Source organism: Penicillium odoratum (genome assembly GCF_028828045.1).
Source record: "Penicillium odoratum strain IBT 22623 chromosome Unknown utg000005l_segment0_segment0, whole genome shotgun sequence".
Taxonomy (NCBI): domain Eukaryota; kingdom Fungi; phylum Ascomycota; class Eurotiomycetes; order Eurotiales; family Aspergillaceae; genus Penicillium; species Penicillium odoratum.
The window spans coordinates 4876001-4897254 of NW_026643147.1; the positions used below are offsets into that span (position 1 = coordinate 4876001).

General features: G+C 45.7%; 9 protein-coding genes across 9 annotated transcripts; 4 read left to right on the top strand and 5 right to left on the bottom strand.

The window, feature by feature from the left end:
- Positions 1-169: 169 nt before the first annotated feature.
- N7520_007374 (Zn(II)2Cys6 transcription factor) lies at positions 170-1615 on the bottom strand (the record flags this gene model as incomplete). Its single annotated transcript, XM_057141308.1, has 1 exon — positions 170-1615. One exon carries the CDS (start codon positions 1613-1615, stop codon positions 170-172), a length of 1446 nt encoding a protein of 481 aa, XP_056995314.1.
- Positions 1616-2656: 1041 nt separating this feature from the next.
- On the bottom strand, positions 2657-4141 carry N7520_007375 (Cytochrome P450 E-class group I; the record flags this gene model as incomplete). Its single annotated transcript, XM_057141309.1, has 7 exons — positions 2657-2819; positions 2872-2893; positions 2963-3357; positions 3411-3465; positions 3510-3796; positions 3847-4045; positions 4108-4141. Coding segments are annotated over 7 exons (1155 nt in total), but the record flags the coding sequence as incomplete, so codon positions are not given.
- Positions 4142-6030: 1889 nt separating this feature from the next.
- Positions 6031-7034, top strand: N7520_007376 (uncharacterized protein; the record flags this gene model as incomplete). Its single annotated transcript, XM_057141310.1, has 6 exons — positions 6031-6302; positions 6364-6419; positions 6470-6529; positions 6590-6661; positions 6713-6796; positions 6847-7034. 6 exons carry the CDS (start codon positions 6031-6033, stop codon positions 7032-7034), a joined length of 732 nt encoding a protein of 243 aa, XP_056995316.1.
- Positions 7035-7799: 765 nt separating this feature from the next.
- N7520_007377 (MFS monocarboxylate transporter) lies at positions 7800-9177 on the top strand (the record flags this gene model as incomplete). Its single annotated transcript, XM_057141311.1, has 2 exons — positions 7800-8078; positions 8125-9177. 2 exons carry the CDS (start codon positions 7800-7802, stop codon positions 9175-9177), a joined length of 1332 nt encoding a protein of 443 aa, XP_056995317.1.
- Positions 9178-9982: 805 nt separating this feature from the next.
- On the bottom strand, positions 9983-10600 carry N7520_007378 (uncharacterized protein; the record flags this gene model as incomplete). Its single annotated transcript, XM_057141312.1, has 1 exon — positions 9983-10600. The coding sequence occupies one exon, from the start codon at positions 10598-10600 to the stop codon at positions 9983-9985; it is 618 nt and encodes a 205-aa protein (XP_056995318.1).
- A 2253-nt stretch (positions 10601-12853) lies between these two features.
- On the top strand, positions 12854-13821 carry N7520_007379 (uncharacterized protein; the record flags this gene model as incomplete). Its single annotated transcript, XM_057141313.1, has 2 exons — positions 12854-13108; positions 13162-13821. The coding sequence occupies 2 exons, from the start codon at positions 12854-12856 to the stop codon at positions 13819-13821; spliced, it is 915 nt and encodes a 304-aa protein (XP_056995319.1).
- A 194-nt stretch (positions 13822-14015) lies between these two features.
- N7520_007380 (uncharacterized protein) lies at positions 14016-14297 on the bottom strand (the record flags this gene model as incomplete). The annotated part of the gene is made up of 1 exon (XM_057141314.1): positions 14016-14297. The coding sequence occupies one exon, from the start codon at positions 14295-14297 to the stop codon at positions 14016-14018; it is 282 nt and encodes a 93-aa protein (XP_056995320.1).
- Positions 14298-15158: 861 nt separating this feature from the next.
- Positions 15159-16295, bottom strand: N7520_007381 (CFEM domain-containing protein; the record flags this gene model as incomplete). The annotated part of the gene is made up of 6 exons (XM_057141315.1): positions 15159-15512; positions 15566-15633; positions 15693-15729; positions 15780-15952; positions 16015-16150; positions 16203-16295. 6 exons carry the CDS (start codon positions 16293-16295, stop codon positions 15159-15161), a joined length of 861 nt encoding a protein of 286 aa, XP_056995321.1.
- A 3562-nt stretch (positions 16296-19857) lies between these two features.
- Positions 19858-20787, top strand: N7520_007382 (SDR family oxidoreductase; the record flags this gene model as incomplete). Its single annotated transcript, XM_057141316.1, has 1 exon — positions 19858-20787. The coding sequence occupies one exon, from the start codon at positions 19858-19860 to the stop codon at positions 20785-20787; it is 930 nt and encodes a 309-aa protein (XP_056995322.1).
- Between the last annotated feature and the right edge of the window lie 467 nt (positions 20788-21254).

Sequence of the window (21254 nt, forward strand, 5' to 3'; positions counted from 1 at the left end):
GAATTGAGCCTCAACTGAAGGTTTGTGCAGAGGGGCTCTTCATTGCCTGTGATTTTTTTAGTCATCGAGTCATGAAGCTAGTGAGAAGAGCCATATGGGACTGAGCAGGAGAGTTAGTATTAGACATGGAGTGTTTTGATAAACTCTATTGTGTAAATTACTATTTCAATCATACAAGAAGCTCCATCTCTTTGATTCCTGGGTACTTGTCACGAATCATTTCAAACTTCTCTGTCAACAGCTCCGGCCACAAGCTCTGTAATCCTGCAAAAGAATATACAAACTTCTTGAGAAATAGAATATCGTGGATACGCTGCACTGTATCATCCCCTGGAGTGTATGGCGTATGAATCACGACATCAGCTATGGTGCTGGCAATCTCAAAAAGCTTCTTGAGAATTCCAGAGCCGTGGATCCCCACCAGATCTCGCGGGATAGTGGTAAGAAACTGGCGAAGCTGATTTGACAGACGCAGCGGGAAAGAGAGGGATAGTAGAATTGAAGAACCAGGCGACGAAGACAGGAGCGTATTGGACAAGCCCATTTGCCATGTCAGGGTGCGTAGCCAATGCCTTGTGATAATAAGATCTGCTTGCTGCATCTTTGGTAGTTGCAAGACTTCACAATGCCAGTCAATATCCTCCAGCTGGCTCTGTTTCTCCTCGACCCATCCAGCAGTCACGCCCGACCGATCACCCAGCCAGAAATCAAGAAACTGCCTATCAACAAGGCAGAAGTTCTTGATGCAAGAGTTGAAGCCAATCTCAACATCTGCAGGGAGTGACACATCGTGATCAGGCAGTGCTTTTAGTGGATTTAAGCATGTGGGGCGGTGGTAGGTCAATGCAGTAAATCTCTCGTGTATAAAACACTCCCAATACGCCCGCTGCAGGCGAGCGCGTGGCTCAAGATCAAGCCTAGCCAAATCATCCTCCGAATGAGCGTTCAACATGTAAAGCAACGAGATTGCCTCGCGAAGATACATGTGGCCTAGCTCGGGCCGGCGCAGCGTCATGCAGCTCATTTCTGTAAAGACGTCTCTCATAACATGCATAACACTAGGCTGGGAGTCGAGGCCAAGTGGCCGGCGTAGCTCCAGTGAACGGGTCAATAGCATTGCAATACGGTCTCGTGTGGCGGGTGCATCCTGAACGGGCTCACTTCTCGTCAAGTCCATGGTTACAGCCGCGAATATGTAGGCGAATGATCCAGCGTCGGTGCTGTCGGTCATATCCATGATCATCTCGTGGATCGAATCCGCTGTAATGACCGGACTCATTGGGTAGACATACTGTTCGTAATCGCTCAAGAGTTCAAGGAAGAATGCTGGATTTGGATGCGATGCGATAGATTGAGGAACGTGAGGGGATAAAACCCGGGGGGCTAGCGACGAGTCTGCATTTGTTGATTTTGAGGTCAGTGTACGGCACTCGGCAATAACAGTACCCCGTCGTACAGCTTTTTTTCGTGGTTGGTCTGGCAGGCTGGTTGTGTAGGTACACGGTAGGCCGGCGTGTGTGCACTGCTGGCATCGGGTCTGACCATTGCATTTGACTTTGCGTCGCTTGCAAGGATCACAAGCCTTTGAGGTGCGTCGGTTCTCAGAACTCGGCATCATCATGTACGAAACGTGGGGAATATGAGCTGTCGGGAATGCGTTTTGGAGGCCGAGTGGGGGCGGCAAGTGGGGATGCGGGGGAAAGTGGATAAATTCTTGTCCAGATGTATTCAGAAGATCAAAAATACTTACAACCTTGGAATCGACTTAAGTTCCTCTTACAGGCGCTGTTTGTAACAAATTATTAGTCATATACAAAGCAGTCAAAATTCAAGTATTAGAATGTTATCTTTCTACCCTCCTGTTTATCGTATTTATATTCTTCACTGTTTAGTATAGCTTCTCTCGTTCTTCAATTTTCATCAATTTCTTACGTGCATCTCGCTGACTCCTATGTCTTTTCTCGTATTCGATGGTAAATTACTTCATATATTGCTTAGAAATATGTTGAACCCCCTGCCTAGGTCACCCGAGAGGAGGGTTACGGCATTGACTAATCTGAGCTGCGTTGGTATTGCTGCTCTATTTCTGAGTGTGGAGGACGCACTATGGTCCATAAATCAGATCTACCCGGGAATAAACGCTAGTTATCCTTGCGAGTTCTTCATACGACCGATTTCAGCTACCGATATCGAGAATACTATAACGAGACTAGCTTAGGTACTGATATGATGCTTTGGGAGACTTATATCTGATTAGATGGCCTTATCGGGTTTCTTGGGGCTTGCAATGCCACAATGAGAGGTAAAAGCTTTCTGTAAGCTGGCCCTTCAACCGGTACCCACTTGCCGCTTTAGCACGCTGATGCTTGTAAGCTGAATGTTCGTTTAAACAAATCACTGCGTCACTCCTGCCCACCGCAGCAAAAATTGAGTGAGACAGCTCTTTCGGGATGGTAAGTTCAAAAACGGTGTTTCTTTTTCATGTCTTGCCTTGGGCTTATGATATCTCAAATATAAAGATAGACCCTGGTCCCCCCGAATGAAGAATAAAATTGGGATCAACGATTGAGATTAACGAGCCAATGACTGTAAGAAATATGTTACTCAAGTCAGAGCGGTTATTTAGTTTTCCAAACGTTTTAATATGTCATCTCCACTACTTTCGATAGACGCGGATGCGCATGGGCGCTGGCTTGTAGAACCAAAACCCGCTGGTCTCTAGATCCTTCTCTGGGCTTGATAATTCAAGTCGGTACGGACGAAGAAGCTCTGGGATGACCTTATAAAGCTCGCACAACGATATCTGATCAACGGTCAGCCTAGAGCCTAGGTTTAATGGTAGAGTGATTGCACTTACATTCTTTCCCATACACATTCTTGACCCAGCTCCAAACTGTAACCAAGACGGTCAACACACGTTCTAAGCTTTACTTGGAGTAACTTACCTGGAGAATTTATTTACTCATCTTATCGGCATCTGGCTTCAGCCATCGATCCGGGTTGTATTCCTCCGCATCATCTCCAAACACTGTTTTGTCGAGTTGCATGACAGTCGGGTTGATTCCCACACGGACTCCGCCGAAAATCCACTGCCCCGAAATACTGCGACCAGTTGATGGTACTTCTCGAGGCATTGTAAGTGCCACACTAGGATGTAAGCGAGCGCCTTCCTTGATACACGCGCTCAAATAAGGCAGTTTGCTCGCTTCGTGGTACGATATATGCGGAAAGCTCAACTCGCCACGCTGTGTGGCCTGAAAAATCTCGTTGTTGAGGGCTGCGTAGACTCCTGGGTTCTTCAAGATATGGTACAAAGTCGTGGACAGGTGAATTGCTGTTGTATCACTCCCAGCAAAACTAAAAAGCTCTCAGTTTTCTCGATTCTTGCACCGGGTATCACATAAACTTACTATCCTCCAAAGGCCTCGAGCTTCACATCATCGATTTTGAAATCAAGCTTCCCACCTTGATCTCGATGAATGTTAATACTTTAGATATAAGATCAGTACGTCGAATCACATTGTCTACAGAACTCGATGCTTGAACATGACTCTGAACAGCAGAGTCCGCTGCGGTCGCTAGGTCATTCAAAGCAGACAGGGCCTTGCGGGTCTCGGCAAACAACACCCCAACAAGCATGAAGAAAGATCGGAGGTACGATGGCATGACAGTTGAAATGGCCATGGCCGGAATCAGTGTATCAGTGGACTTCATTATCCCAAGATGGTCGCCTCTTGCTTTCATTAAACCGAACATTTTGCTGAAGTAAAGCTCGCCAATAACATCGTAAGCGTACCTAATCTACTGTTAGATATCGATAATAATGAAATTAATAGTATTGCTCACAATCGTATCCACTCGAGCAGGTCAATGGAAGCTTTGGCGTCTGCAACATCTTCAAGTTGCTGTAGTAAAATTTCTGTGCATTTATTGACGTAGGGCTCTGACTGAAGGATGCTCTGCATAGTATACACGCCGTTCACGATGCGGCGCCGCTGAGCATGGACTTTTTCATCTGTTGATGTAAAATGATCGGGATATCGGGCTGTTGAGCAAATTATTTTAATTCTGGTCAACAGTGCTCATACTCCTGAAGAAATATCTCACTATAAGGTGCGCGAAAAGCCAGATAGAAATCGCTCTACCGAAAAGTCAGTTTCCTTTCTTGAAGCCACCGCAATGCTTTCCCCCTCTTTTCTCTTTTATCAGCATATTATCATGTTATTTGAGGACTGGCTGTTGAGGAGTATAACAGGCAGACTTGGCAATTCATTTCCATTTTCATTTTATTCAAGTGATTTGATCCTAATTAAGAATAGGTCATATTATCTTCCTCTGAATGTTCTACTTGAATCAAAACAATAGAACAATAAATTGGTTGTGTTGAGTATGGTGGAGTGCGGAGTCTGCGGACTGACATCGGCATCACGAGAACGTGAGTACCTAGTACCTATTTCAGGGCCATTAAATTCTGACATTGCAACTTTCTGAAATGTCCTGAAATCAGAGATTCCTCGTTCGATTCCCCCTCTCCACAAATATAATTCTGTTTCTTCTGTTCACTCACGGGTTATTCCAAGGAGATTGACAGTGCTTAGCTACTGCACCCACGTGTTGACGGAGGCTGCTTTTCCGAATGCCAAGCCTCCCCAGACCACGAACAGCAGATACTTGCTCTTGAAATTGACACAGTTCAGATTCTTGAGTGCTATGAGAGGCATATTGAGGAAGTATTGGTGCCAGAGGGCTTCCCCAGGAACCATCGAGCAGAAGCTTCACTTGTGTCAGCTTGGCCATTTCACACTCAATATGACTGACTCGGATTCGACTGACAGAAAAATGCGCCTCAAAGAACTGGCCGAGCGTGCAGCTCTACCAAAATTCACCTTGAAATCTTTCGGCACATCATCTCGCAGTATCTTTCCTCCTGATCCTCTGGATATTTTGAAGCGTCGAAGGAAGCCGCTATTTCCCAGTCGAAGGTCATCGCAGCATTCCCAGACAGAGAAAATATTGGCATACAGGCCGGGAATATCATGCGATTTTTCATCACGTAAAACTAATTACTTTCCATCGCACAAACATTAGAGGTGGGTTTGCCTGCCCCTTGTATGCAAAGTGTAGTGACCTTGTCTAATCTCTTAGCGCTTTGAACCACCAAGAGGAGAAGAAGATTACAATACTGTGTAGGATGAAGCTCACAAAGCAATGTATGAATTGGGAATATAAAGAAAAGAGAGAGAGAGAGCAGAAGGTCTGGAGGATACACTCCATAGACCACAACCACGCTAGTCCTAAACAGGTTAGCGCTGCCCAGATAACCAACATAATCCGTCCACTCCCAACCAGCAACTAGACCCGCTGGACATGAACGAGGTATTCGAAGCCTCGAAATCAGGCCACTACAATGTGAACAGACTATTGAAAAAGAAATTGTGAATTTTTTGATGTAAGATTCGCATGGTATATTCCTTTCCCAGAATGACTTTCTAGCTTTATATCTCCCAAGGCTATGACGTAGACTACTAGTGTGAACGACTCATCACGTTCGACACCACACCGGAGCTCCGGTCTGACCATGAATACGGAAAGAGGGTCACAGCTTGGATGGGAAGCTCCCCACAGAGTGAATCCACTATACATCCATATATGGGAACTTTCCGAGCCCCTGTTCCAAAGCACAGAGCCCGTGTTTCAAGGGGTGAAAGAGTTCTTAAACCGCATGAACCAGCGGCAATCCGAATATTATCAGAAAGCAACTGACCCTGGTTTCAACCACTATATGAAGCTCAAGTCAGAACACACGTAAGTCAATTTCGATTTCATGCTCAAAAACCTGCTGGAGTGAAATCAAAGTGGTTCCCACCTCGATATCAGAGGTATAAAAGTCCATTCCATCATTTACTTCTGCTTCGACTTTATGCTGCGGTATCCAGGCATTTCGCTTTCCAGTACAATTTGCAATACTCTATTGCAAGTTTACTTCTCAATCATTCCAAAATGCGTCCAATTTGTACTTTTGTTCACCTGATGAGTGCTATTGGCGCGATCGCATCCCAACCCTCTGATTCATATGTTATCGGCGACAGTCTCTTCTACCTTGGGCCCCCATCTGGAAATTCTCGAATCACCAAGGCCACTTATTCGATTCTGCCTCCTTCAGTCCCATCTGGAGCTAAAGTATCTAATGCAGATGACGAGGTTTGGGTCTCTGTTTGGGTTGGTGCGTCGTCGAGTGCTGGCAGCGGTGATCACGACCTTTACCAGCCACTTTTCAATTGGTCTCTTGACCAGGAATCGCAGTGAGTATCTACCGGCAATGACTGAAATAAAATATAAGCTCTGATTATGTTGATATTTAAGGGGCTGTCCTGCTTCGGCTGAGGAGTGGTGTGTGGGAGCGAGTACTTATACCCCTGGTGAGTGATACGCTTCAAGCTTGGGAACTGAAGCTGATATTCCTTCCAAGACGGCCAAATCGGACAGGACTATGTTACCGTACCCAGAGATACTACTGTGGAATTTGAAAGTATGTATTATGGTTCTATTCTTACTATGAACAACCTGAAGCTGACATATATGATTCCAGTCGCCGTCGAGGGCAAGAAGGTGATCCAGACTGTGACTATTGATGGCAAGGTCGTCTCCAAGCAGAGCGACAGTAAGAATGCACCAAGATGCTGTTCAGATAAGACTTCCACTGATTTATTAGCTCTCGATGCTGCCATCCAATATCTATACTCTAGCAACGAATGCTACACCGGATCTGGAAGCTGCGGCACACTCGATGGTTACAGTATGTACCAGATCAATCAATCCTGAAAAGGTAGCATACTGACTTCACAGGTATTACTAACCTGACCGTCACTTTAAGTGAGGCTGATACTGGCTTTGCTGATGTCATGGCTCTGGATAGTGTCACGGACAAGAACCTCAAGAGCACTGACGGAGGTATAACATGGCACGCGGACTGGATTAAAGTTTCCTCTATCAACTTTGATTTTTCGAATGACACTGCGGCGCCCAGATTTTGATGCTTTTCTGTTCCATACTATAGATCGGAATGCTGGACACATGAGCTAAATAATGCTCAGGTCATTTGTACTGCACATTTGTCTTACGTCATGCACATTAAAGGTCTCTGATTCCCCGGACCTAGTCTAAAGCAAGGGGTAGCAGCCCCATAATTCCACTTGCATAGCTTAAACCGATGAGCCTATCGGCCAGAATATTTCCGGGATGTCGTCGACTGCATTCCTTGTGACATTCCAATCCTTGGACCCTCTTGACCGGTTACCAACGCTTTCAACAGGCAAGAAGCCCTTTGTATGATTCTATGCCCCATGCAAAGCACGTCAAACCTGACCTTTAAGATCCATGCCCTGTATCCAGATCTAGGGCGCAGGTAAGCAAATACATACCTCGATCCAGGAAAATTAGGACCCACCGTTCTTTTACAAGTAAAAACCTGTACTTACCAAATTCCTTTTCAATTTTTACAATGATATTAACCTGACAACAATGTATGGACTTGAAAACATGGACCCTGTAAGTTTTATGTAATTAGCTATATGATCCCCATGTTGCACCTGGGTGGATGTACAGTACAACCGGAAAATTCCTTCCGTCATTTGATGGACATTAGGCTTTTCACCCCTTTCTCCAGCTCTATCCTTAAGGGGATAAGCCTAGGGGCATTACGCAATGTGACTTGCATGTCGGATTAATTCCTACGTTATAAAGTAGGTCAACATTCAAGAGAGATAGTTTTATAAAAACTTCCTCTATGATCCACTTCAATGGATACTGAACGATCTTCAACAAATTCAAGCACCTGCCGGGACAAAGACTCACTGTCATGTAGTGCCCTACCTGATACAGATAAAGCTCCCCTGGAAGATGATCTGCCCCCTGTCGATGGCGGTTTCCACGCGTGGATGTTTTTGGCGGCGTCCACCATGATCGAGGCATTGGTTTGGGGGTTTGCGTTCTCGTTTGGTGTTTTTGAGAGCTATTATCGTGATAGTGAGTTACTCAAGGGATCTAATATGGTGGCTGTTATTGGGACTTGTGCGACAGTGAGTATCTTCCTCCAGACTGCTAGACAGAATCTGACAATGAAAGGGCGTCGCATATCTAAGCTGTCCCGTGGTTATCGTCGTCATGATCCTTCTCCCCGGCTACGCTCGATGGTTCTCAACGGCAGGCATGATAATAATGTGTTTATCGCTCGCCCTGGGATCCTTTTCCACGAACATCACACACCTCGTGCTATCCCAGGGAATTGGCTTCGGAATCGGTGGCTGTATCGCATACAGCCCATCCATTATGTTTATGTCGGAATGGTTCGACAAGCGCAGAGGTCTCGCATTCGGAATGGTCTGGGCTGGCTCGGGCGTGTCGGGAATACTGTTCCCGCTGCTATTGGGAAAGTTATTGAATCGTTTCGGATTCCAGACAACGCTGAGGATTTGTTCGGTCCTCTTGTTTGTGCTCGCTGCTCCGTTTTTGTACTTTCACAGACCTCGACTTCCGATTTCGAAGAAAATTGCTCACCATCGACTTAACGCACGGTTTCTGCGGCATCCCGTTTTTGTTATTTATCAGGCCTCGAATGTCCTAGAGGCTTTTGGGTTCTTCTTGCCCGCTATCTACCTTCCGACCTTTGCGCGCTCGATTGGGGCTTCGGAATTGCTTGCCTCTTTGACTGTCACAGCTCTCAACTTGGCATCAGTCTTTGGTAGTATATCGATGGGACACTTGTCTGATCGCTGTCATGCTGTGATCTGCATATCGATATCTTCAATTGGGACGGTGCTTTCCATTTTCTTGCTGTGGGGATTCTCCACCAATATCGCAGTGCTGATGGTGTTCTCTGTTGCATATGGAATCTTTGCTGGAAGTTACTCAGCGGCATGGTCAGGAATGATTCGCGATATCCAACATGTGGATACTAGCTCGGACGCCACTATAGTCTTTTCTGTCATTGCATTTGGACGGGGAATTGGGAATGTTGTGAGTGGACCGTTCAGCGAGTTTTTGCTCCGTGTGGATAACTGGACAGGGCATGCAGTGGGAGCATATGGCACTGAATTTGGGCTGCTTGTTGTTTGTACAGGCCTTACTGCGTTGACAAGTGGAATGTGTTTACTTGCACGCTTTTTCAAATGTATATAAGACTACTCAAATAAATTTGAGCTTCAAGCAGGTTTTGAGAGTAAACTCAGTTGATTCATCTAACACACAGTAAAGAAACGAGTAGCTGAAGTCCCAAGGCACCAATTTCTGCACAGCATGATCGAAGTTCTAGAAATATCCCGCAAGGCACATAATAATGTGAAGCCGTCACCCATAGAGCACCTGAGATCTAGGCTGAGTTAATCAATGGAGGCAATCAGGAATGCATCCCAAATCGACGCACGGATAGAAGATAAAGGTAAATTTGGAACACTCAGAGCGGCGCACGGAAAAGGGCTGGTGTAATCGATCAGCGCAACTTTAGGGGCTGTAAAGCTTCAAGCTATCGTAAAGCCTCAAGCCAGTTATCTCATCGAGAGACTTTTTGATGGTTGTTTGAAGGCCAAGAGTCTGTAACTTCAGTGGACATATATAACCACCTTTACACTTGTGCTTTTGGGTAGAATGTGCACCAGCGAGGTTTACGCGGTGCACAAGGGTTGCGGCAGACAAAGACTTCATGATCTTTGAAAAAGGCCAAATTCCAGCGGTCCGTAAGGCGACAAAATATTCCGCTACCCTGGCCTCACGCGTGCAGTACCAGTCAGTCCTCTTGCGATTGTATTTGCTGCAATGCGTGCAAGAAAAATCTGACCCTTTCCCAGGAGATGGTTGTCTTTCTCCGCAGTGAAAACACACTACCTCGTCGGTGCCATAAACCTGCCCACTAGAGCCCAGACACTTTTCAACATCCTCATGAAAAGCATATATTTTTGCCAGAAGTTGATTGATAAGTTTTTTTAAGTCACCTGGTCAGTGTTAGATTGTTTTCTGAATTGCGTTCAAAAGAAAGCTTACGCTCAAGGGCATCGGGCAATCCAATCAAACATTCGGATTTCTCCCACTCAAGCGCAAATCCTGGACGTAGATTTATCTGGGCGCTCCTCGATATGTTGAAGAATTGAGACTCGTCCCGGAATAAGTAAGCGGCTAGAAGTAAATGGCCGTAGTCTGTCGTTTTTGGAGACTGCCCCTGACAGTATCGTAGCCATGCGTTCATTGTCGATTGAAGTGGCTTGGTGCAATCGTACTTGTCGCAGTGAATTGCAAGCATAGCTAGCCACGTGGGTGATTTTTCTTTGAATTCTGTTGGCGGCTCTCGATAGTGCAGGATAGCGAGGATGACACCCATCACACCCGGGTCATCTTCATGCAAAGGTATTTCTGGAATAGAGCTGCTGGCCACGAGCGGTCCTTCCAAGAAATTGGGACCGAACAGTTTTTCAAAATATATCGAGGCTTGAACCAGAACACGCGAGTCGCACATGAAGCGTTTCGTCTTCTCTGGTGACTCGCCCTGAATGACAATGATCACGTCCCCGAATTTCGCTAGTGCTTCGACGTGGATATCTGAGTCGACCATATTGGGTGGAGCCGTCCGATGAGAGCTTTACCCAGAAACAAGAAGGGAATAAAACTCAGTATCTTGTATGTGATAGAAGGTTGCATGTGGGGTAGCGAGGTGACTGCTGAATGAAGCCTACACTTAGGGGAAAATGGTGTTCAGATATTCGTATCCAAGGCTGATAGCAGATGTGGAGATTTGAAGATGAAAACAGATGTAAGATGGAGAGAGAGAGATAGAAAGGAAAGAGAAGTAAGAGGATGGAGCTTGTGAACAAAAGAAAGCTGCCAATAGGATGCCCCAAATTCGAGGTGTCGATTTCTACATAAAGCTTGCACGGCTTTGTGTCAATCACATAGTCAATTTATCAAGAATGAATTAACAATAAAGAAAAATGTGATATACTTTGTGAGCTAGGAGCTGAAATGTGCGCATGACTTTATAATAGTGGAAATGGAATATGTATTACCATCTACGCATACTACGTGCCACATAAAGTGTGGTCATTGCTACAAAGATTTCGGGTTGCCTCTAAAAGGGCGCTCACATTGAATATCATAAGGCAATCGGTCCAAAATCTCAATCTCTTTCCACCCAAGATCAAAGTTTGGAGAAATATCCTCCTTTGAATTTCTGCCCAGGCCGAGAAAATGAGATTTATCGCGCAGCAAATACCCGTATTACTCCCCTGTTGGAGGCTTCTGCTCGAAATATCGGAGCCAAGGTGTCACCGTCGGCGAGATCTCCCTCGAGAAAAGAATACCTCAACATTGCGATCTTCCAAACCCCTCTTTTCTCTGACGATTGGGGACCTAATTGAAAAAACGCCACCCCTCCGATGTATTCCTTCCACGGCGAAGCTGCTATAATTCAATCCTCGATACATGATGGTATTATACCTCTCCCACTATGCGTTCAATACATACATGAGGATATCTATAATAAGCAGGAATCTGGATTATATTGGCGACGAATGCCTGCTGGAGGTATAGACCTGTTTTTTTGTGATGATTAATCAGAATTGCACAATCCTCTCGCGCTCTCTGTGCGGTTACTTTCCTATCACTAGGCTAGGTTTTGAGCTGAAATAAGAAGTATTGCACATATTTCTAAGGAAAGATGAGTATTACTGTCACTGGACAATGGTGCGGCGTATAAGGTCGGATTTTGCAAATGCACCGCCGTCACCCTATATCCGTGTCCTTTTTTCTTCCCGGCGAACGCAACTTTGGTTTATCAGTCCTTGGACCAAGGAAATGTCCAAAATATCCAACACCATTATCGGAAGAAATGGATACTTTGGATATTGCTATCCTTGATCGTAGACTTGATCCTTCAGACGAGGATAATGCACCTGAGCCTGATATATATGAGGGGCCTCAAGTAGGTAAACATATAGATACATATGTAACATTTGAATGAGAGCGAAGATACTGAAGACGTATTACTGAGCCCTCTTCGGAGCTTCCGATTCCAACGTACTCGAATATGTATCTACAAGATATTCTAATATGGACTGAAAACATATAAGAGGGCATTCGGCACCATACTTGACAAATTGAGGCTTTTATTGACGAATTTACCATTATTAAAATTGATGAGAAGCATCAAATGGCCTTGAATGAGATGGGATGGAAACCCAAATAGAATGATAGGGCTAGAGAACATCGGAGGCTCCGATTATGCGGACATGGTCAATATCGGCCTGGATATTGGCGCACAGTATACTAAAAGCGTTCTCATTCCGTCCGGGGATATGGATGCTTCCAGAGGTAGCGATTTGCGAATGGAAAATGGACAGGTAGATCTAAGGTGCAAAAATGGTGGTAGCTTATTCTCACCTAAGTGGAAGCTGCAGGCCACATGAAGCGTTAAAGAGAATATTTATTCCAAGGTGTACGCAAGCCTTGTGAAAAACATTCACCCATTTAATGCTAGCTATTGGTTTACCACAATATTTTGTGGAGTGATATTTCCAGTCATAGGGTTTGTGAGGGGCCGACGGGTCCGACGGGGCCGACGGGGCCGAGGGAAGACTTCGCGTTGGAGCGAACAAATCTCGATTAATAATGCATTCATAGACGCGTGTCGGGCGGTCCTGCAAGGCTAACTCCGACCGAGAGTGGAGCCAATTACATACATGAGATGTTTGCAGACGGATTTTGGTGATCTTGGTACTTTAAATCGAGAAAAAAAAAATTTCTTTTCTTTCTTCTTCCTGTTCCTGATTTCTGACTTGCACGGCATAATTCAACCCAACAAACGCACAAGATGACAAAAGTAATACTTGTCACCGGTGCCACTGGTAAGCAGGGCGGTAGCGTGATAGATGCATTGCTGGATCAGACTGGGGATATCGAGATCCTAGCATTGACCCGCAATGCAAATTCAGTCAGTGCCCAGAAGCTATTGAATAAGTCGGACAAGGTCAAGTTGGTGGAAGGAAACTTGGACCAACCCGATGCCATATTTGAGAATGCTCGGAAAGCGACGGACCTGCCAATTTGGGGGGTTTTTAGCGTACTGGTAAGATTATTGTCGGGCGACTAGAAACGGCGTGCTGATGAATCTGTACTTAGGTCCCAATCCCAGGTGGAAAGGAGGACCTCGAGGAGCGACAAGGTAAAGCCATGGTTGACATGGCTTTGAAGAACAAAGTGAAATACTTTGTGTACACTTCGGTGGATCGTGGTGGCGAAGCCTCAATTGACAACCCAACATTGGTGCCCCATTTCATCAACAAGCATAACATTGAACATCACCTCATGGATAGTGCAAAGAATACCGAGATGAATTGGACTATTCTGCGCCCCACTGCCTTCATTGACAATCTTGTGCCGGACTTCTTTGGAAAGATGTTCACTACTTCTTGGAAAATTGCGGTGAAGGAAAAGCCATTACAAGTCATCGCTGTGAGTGATATTGGCTTTTTCGGGGCCCAAGCCTTCCTGAAACCCGATATCTATAGAGGCAAGTGTGTCTCGCTGGCAGGAGACAGCCTTACATACGATGAAATGGCTAGGATTTTCAAAAATAAGACTGGACAAGACGTACCAACGACTTTCGGGTTTTTAAGCCGCCTGTTGATGTGGATGATGAAGGATTTTGGCTACATGTTTCAGTGGTTTTATGATTCAGGCTATAATGCCGACATTCAAGCTCTAAGGAAAGTCCACCCCGGTCTGAAGGATTTCAGTACTTGGTTGGATACAGAAAGTGTCTTCACCACTACTAAATGATCCTTGTTGCTGTTTTTGTTTCCTGCTTGGTTTTTCTTTATTTGAAACTGTTCATCTTAACTCTCTATTTTATTTATGTATTATTAAATGTGCTATTGTAAATTTTTGGGAATATCTTTCCACTGACTTTCTATATGTGGAGTATCTCTAGCTAGTGAGTGCCGTATATTTTGGTAGTGGTGAGATAAGCGGGATCAACTAAAATGAGTTCTTTCTTTGATGAGGTAGAGCGCGGCCAACGCGGCTGTAAGAGGTGCCTCGGCGTATCCTCGCTCATTGAAAATTTCGCCTAAGGATGGGCCGCAATTCATGAGATATCCCGCTGTCTTAAACTGAGCGTTCGCACAAGCTAGATCCAGAAGTCGAATATTTTGACGTTCAAGTCGAGATCCGAGCGGCTCTTTCTGACGCTGGTCACATTGATAAATCTCCACAAGGGCGCAAAGAGTATCGGTACTGCCGTTAAAGGTAGCCATGAAAAAATAGTCGTCCATACAGGCGAATCCCGCCAGGAGAGGAAGCCATTGTTGGACAAGTTATAGAAACCCCACAATGCGGATTTGGCTCAAGAAACCTCTCATATGGCATTTCTAAACGTCAAAACTCTGATCACGTCGTGATAACGTCGATCAATACGAAGAATGAGACGGGGAGTAGCTAAACGATAGAGAGGTGGTAGGAGCAGGGTAAGTGAAAAGCGGGAGTGGGGCCCGGCTGGGGAGCCACCACCATGTTTGTGTAGTTAGCGTCTCCGGATAGCTTCATCCGACCGCCTATTTAACTGCATTCTCATCTCATCTACGGAAGCACGTACCACAGCCTCTCAGCGGTATGTGTCAACACTCACCAGCTCCACCAAATCGGATTCTTGGTGAGATAGAGGCTCCTGACCAGAGGATGCCTTGATATTCCCCCCAATTGAGAGATTTTTGGAGCGCGTCGGACGCTGCAGCCCCTGACTTCTATCATTGGTTTCCGATTTGACCTGATGCGAGTTTTGAATGCCACAACAGGTATAGAGAAGGCGATTAAACAACCGGCGAATTGCCGGCATACCGACACAGAACACTGCTGTGTAGCTTTCAATGAGTGACCAGTATGCAACTGGTGCATAATCATCTGTGGTCATACATCAGCAAGTTAGATTGATCTTTGTCTCCAGCCTTGAAGGATATCTCATATAGGTTGCATTGGTCGTGTGGGCAAATGTCACCACTGACTTGAGGCGAATGATGCTTACAATGGTGATGCTGAAATTGACCAAATTTTGTCAGTAGTCTACTCGCATAGCTAGTAAAGTTGACGCACAAAAATCCCGTGCAAAACATAAACATGACTCAAACCTTCTTCGTTGGTCTAAGTTTCAGCTTCATGATCTCATGGAGAGATAAGGCCATGACGGTCATATCAAGAACGATATTGATCACTGCGCACGCAATCCCAAAGGCATTGAAATTGAGACAAATACCCTTTGTTTCACCTGTCCAGGAGGTCCAGATGTAAGACACAGGTAAACAGTTGAAACAAACTCCGAAGAAAAAGGCGAAAAAATAAGCGACCACTATTCTCATCACGCTGTATATCGCATTTCGAAGGCCGAAATTCGGGAAAATATTGAGATAGAGATTGAGGAAGGCCATCTTGACCGAGGTAATCGCGCCAATGTAGAGCATCTCGACGACCCTATTGTACTAGAGAAATTTGTGAGTTTTCGTAATAGGTTTCAGATACTACGTAGACGGACCTTCAGGATAAGGGTAATATCTGAGAAAGATATTGTCCAGATATCTCTTCCATAACCGGCATCAACCACTTGGTTCGAAAAATTAGTATAAGGAAGTAATGTACTTCGACAACTGCGAAATACTCACTGAAAAATTCCAATATACCCATCCTAGCACTAAAAACCTACGAGAGTCAACAGAAACCATCGTGATTACTTGCGAATAAGTTCTTACTAGTCCAAATATCACAAAGATGTCTTCTAGACCAAAATGCTTGCGGAACTCCAGACTTCGAATAAAGGTTGCAACTATTGCTAACCCCCCAAATACCGAATTTCTGCTGATGATGACATTGGTCTTGTTGCGGATTGGGCTATGGCACATGGTACTTGTAGCGTTTGCCGTAGCTTATCTGATAGATCAGTAAAGTTGATTTGTTTTCCCGGTCATAAACCGAGCGGTATCCTACTTAGACTATCCTTGACGGTGCAGGTCATTTGCACACAAGCTGTCAAATTGGCTTGCAGCGAGGCATCTGCGAAGATACAGGTGGTATTGGTCAAAGTGCAAGGCGAATTTCCGATTCCAATGGCCATGCAATCTACCTAAAGTAGAATATCAGCACAATTCATAGCCAGGGACTAGAATTAATCTCACTGCGCAGGATGGAATATCAGATGCATTAGCTATTGTTGTTAAAAGCAGCACGATGGGCATAATGGTCCCCTTTCTGTGGCATCGCATGTTCATTGTCGCTAGATTGAAGTAGTCATCGCCAAAAGGAGGAGAAGAGGAATCTGTCCACTATCCGTGCGGGAAACACCCCAAGGACCCAAGGGTGACGCCAGGATCACGTAGTATCAATCTAAATGGCGATAAGGACTTTTGGTCATTTGGCACCATTTAGCCTGACCGGGGTATGGCCGACCTTCTAATACTGTTGTCCCAGTCATTCTGTGCGCCTTGGATGAACCTTCAAGCTATGTACTGGACCAAAACATTCATACAAATCGATGATACAATTTGGAATTCACACGACTGCACTTTGTCAGGCTTTGGGCGTATGGAGCGTGCCATTTTGGCAGTTTATTTCCATGAATTCTCGCAAGGCTCGCCACTCAAGACACTAGCCCCCCACTAAGTAGGAGCCGACTTAGCCTAGCGTCCCTAGCTTCTCAGTAAGAGCGAATCGGTTAGATTAATGCAAAAGAACCATGTCCCCAGCATAAATGGTGTGTTTCAGGGGTCAGAATAAATCTCCCATTGCGTTTTATCATGATACCCGTGGGTGAATATATGTGGCCCCTATCCTACTACGGGGCACCCATACCGGGAAGGCACACGTACACAGCCTCGTACTTTGTTCGCACTTCGAACCTTAGCCACGAGGTTCTCTTCCCAGAAACGGCAATAAGTGACTCTTTCTAAGAGGATATCGATGGCTATCCCCTCGTCCGTCCCCAGGAAGCACAATTAGCACAATTGGCGCGATTACTAGCGCATACGTAATAACGCGTTATTATTGGCTAGCTGCTGTAAGGTTTCAGTAATCAGAATTGGACCTGTTATCCCAACATTGCCCTTTCACACATAGTGCCACATTACCACACTCTCTGCGAACAGAACTTGATCGTGATGCCCGTTAACCTCTTTTGCCCTTTTGTCTCTTATACTGACACCATATACAAGCTTGCTGCCTATTTAGTTGAATCCGCTGGTGATTTCTAGGCTCTGTCCGCCAGTTCAGTGGTGGTGGTGATTGAGCTGCAAAGGCAAAAAGTTTTTGTCACAGCTTCTCGCGAATAGCTAGCTGACCAGGTAGCTCACTCTACTGCTGCTGCTTGTAGATGTATTAAATGCGATAAGCATGAATAATTGCTGCATCACGGAGGAAAAAAAGAACAGGCAACCAAATACGATTCGTCTTTCGATGAATCTCATAAGAAGCCCGACACTGAGTTGCTGTATCCAAACTACCCATAAACCGGTTATAGTCGTTGATAGCAACAGAAATCTCTAATTTATGCCACCTCGCTTACGTGTAGTACCACATGCACTAAAGGGCAACTGTAGAGAAGTAATGATCCATATAACTGTAAGACTGCGGGCATGTTGGTAGGCAGATTGGCAAGCAGATTGGCAAGCAGATTGGCAGATAGATTGACACGCAAATTGGTAGGTGATACTATGGAGACGCGTTCAGAAAACCACGCGTTGATGACTTAATAGCCAATGGAGTGTAGTCATGTATCCAATTTAATGTCAATAGATTTTAGTCTCGCGATCGATTGGCTAAAATAATACACTAATGATACCGTGCTAATTGTGCTTCCGCGGACGAGGGGATAACGATACAAAGGATGATCCAATTTGATCAGAGCCAATAGATTACTAGTGTGGGATCCACTTATAAAGATACTTGGGTCAAACTTGACAAGGGTTCAAAAGTCTCTCTCCTACAGTCTATTATCTACTAATTGTTCGGATCGAAAATGGGAAATTTCGAAATATTCGACTGGGAACTAACATCCTACGACTTGCTGCAAGGCCTCGGCTTTTTGATTGCTACCTATTGGACTGGATGGATTGTTTACACGCGGGTGTTTCACCCACTCGCACGATTTCCAGGTCCATTAAGGGCCTCTGTGTCACGAGCCTGGATTGTGCGCTCCGTGATTCGCGGCAATCCCCACGAAACGCAAAGGTTGCTGCATGCACGGTATGGTACGATTTTCTCCACCCAGTTCAAGCTTGTGCTCTTCTAAGCATTGTTGCCAGGCCATGTTGTGCGAATTGCCCCAAATGAGCTTTCAATAAGCGACCCTGAGGCCATCAAAATCATTTATGGAGTGAATTCAGGCAGATATAAACTTCAATAAAATGCGATGAAAATTAGAGGAGGATGGAGATAATTTTCCAAATAATGTAACATATTCTCCCGTACCGACCGACAGTGAACCCTTCGTAAGGTATACCGATACCATAAGGGAGGCCCCGTCGCGGCTGAAGACTAGCGTGTACCAGTACTTTGCAACGTACCAGTATAGATCGGCACCTGAAAGAGGCGTCCCACGATATCTAGAATTCATGGTCCAGACTTGGGCACTGGTTGACGCACTCTAACCGCTTGGCCACGGGAGATGTTGTTGGTGATCTATTCCATAACTTGTATATGACCCTATTCCCACCTTTTTTCTTGTGCCCATTCACGCCCGGCCCATTCTCAGCCCGACCCCATCTCCATCCTACTCCCACTCCCACATCCTTTCTCATCCATGAGGCCCTCCCCCTCACTTTTCTTTTTATCTTCTTCCATGAAGCCATTCTCGACCCCACTCTCATCCTCTTCCACTTTCCTCCACAAATCCATTTCCTCTCCCTTAGCCCTCTTGCTTTTATGAAGCCATCCTCTCCCTTCTTCAACATAAACCCTTCTTAACCTCACCCCATGTTATACTCCCTTGAATCAAACCATCATCTCCATGATATCGCTGCAAATAAACACAAATAGCCGGGAGTTCAAGTCTCGCCCAAAGATTCATTCATCATTCGACCCATCCATTTGAAAGAACTCGGTCATGTCAACGGGGGAAGATGTTGGCGCATCACAACCCCATGCGTCGGTGGTAATCGACCATGGGGAGTCTTGCCTCGAGTCTCTGTCTCTTCTCGCTTGTCTAGCAAGAGATGGAGTTCGGTCCCGTTGGAATCAAAATTACATTTTACCCCATATCTGAAACATCTTTGACATTGGAGTCTATTCTCATCACACTAATTTGGATAAAACGATGTTCTTCATGTTTAAAGAGGACCTACTTTGACTTTCCTCAACTTGCAGTTTCGACATCCGTATCGTGTTTGCGTTGATTTGTGTCTCCGTTTGTGGTCTCTACGGGTGCCATTATCATGCACGAAGCCCTATATGCGTTTTGATCCTCCGAGTTAGAAGTTGGAATGGACTCGAGTTGCGGTCTGTAAGCTCCGTTATCTCCGAACACTTCGATCCACTTTTTACCTCGACTCGGGTATAAGCGTTTGTGATTGGTTTGATGGGATCCGCTCATGCTTATTTCAGTGAACATGCATCATACCTGCTCAAGTAGCAAAATTGACGCCCAGCGAGCATCACTTGATCTATTAGGCTACGGAATTCTCAAATTCGAGTACAGAATGCTTTTAAACCGAAATATTTAAACTCACACTTATCCTCTCGGATCCCTCCATAGATCCTACACAAAACTTCCATCAAAGCAGAACTAAGACCCTTATTCCACATCACCATTGTACTTGCGTTGATCATTCTCCCTCCACGATGCGCATCTTCGTCACAGGCTCAACCGGCTTCGTCGGCACAGCCGTAGTCAAAGAACTCCTGGCCGCAGGCCACCAAGTCCTCGGCCTAACCCGCAGCGACAAAGGAGCCAAGCAACTAAAGCTCCAAGGCGCCGAACCTCTCCACGGCACAATCGAGGATCTAGAAATCCTCCAAAAAGGCGCATCATCATGCGATGCCGTTATTCACCTAGCATTCGTGCACGACTTCACCGACTTCCCAAATTCCTGCGCAAAGGATCGCGCCGCAATCAACGCTATGGGATCCACCCTCGCCGAAGCGGACGGTGATCGGGCGCTAGTCATAACCACGGGCACAATGTTGCTCGCGGGCGGGAAGATGGGCGACGAGGACGATACGCCTGATCTGACGAATCCGCTTGGTGTCGCACGCGGTGCCTCAGAGGGGGTGTGTCTTGATTTTGCGAAGAGAGGTGTTCGTGCGAGTGTCGTGCGGCTTCCGCCTACGACTCATGGGCCTGGGATGTCGGGGTTCATGGGTGCGTTGATCGGGATTGCGTTGGAGAAGGGTGTTTCGGCGTATGTTGGTACGGGACTTAATCATTGGTCTGCGGGTCATCGGGATGACGCTGCGAGAGTTTATCGGTTGGCTGTTGAGAAGGGTGAAGCTGGGTCGGTTTTCCATGCTGTTGGTGAGGAGGGTGTTGTTATGAAGGATATTGCGACTGAGGTTGGTACCAGGCTGGGCATTCCTGTTGTTAGCATTGCGGCGGAGAAGGCAGAGGAGCATTTTGGGTGGTTTTCTTTTGGGGCCATGGCCGATAATCTGGCGTCGAGTAAGAAGACGCAGGAGAGATTGGGTTGGAGGCCTACTGGTCTGACGGTTATTGAAGATGTGCCTGGCATTGTTGAATTCTTGAAGCTCCAACGGGTGGAAAGTAAGAAGTAACAGATAATATACTTAGCTACGGAATGAGTAGGACGATACTTTGAATTGATTTTATATTTCAGGTTGTTGATGTTTCGAAGTGGAAAAGCGACTAGTAGTATATGGTGGGCCAAATTACCGACCCTCATCTCCGACCACCATAAAACGCTATGATTGATGATTTGGGAAACCGAATAAAAACGTGAAGGTGGAAATAAAAAAGAAAAGGCCAAAAATCAACAGCTGCGCTTGAATAGCAGGCGATCGCGGTAACCACTGCGCCATTGCGTCAATCGACGCAACCAGGATTCGAACCTGGGCACCCGAAGGAAATCGCTATGCTTAAACTCTTACGCTAAACTGCTGATGGAAAGAAAAGAAACAAATGAAATATATAGACCTCACTCCTTTCATACCGTGATTTACATCTTTCACCGTAGAATAGCATTCATAAATGGGGATAGAGAAATACCACTTCTATCGTGAGG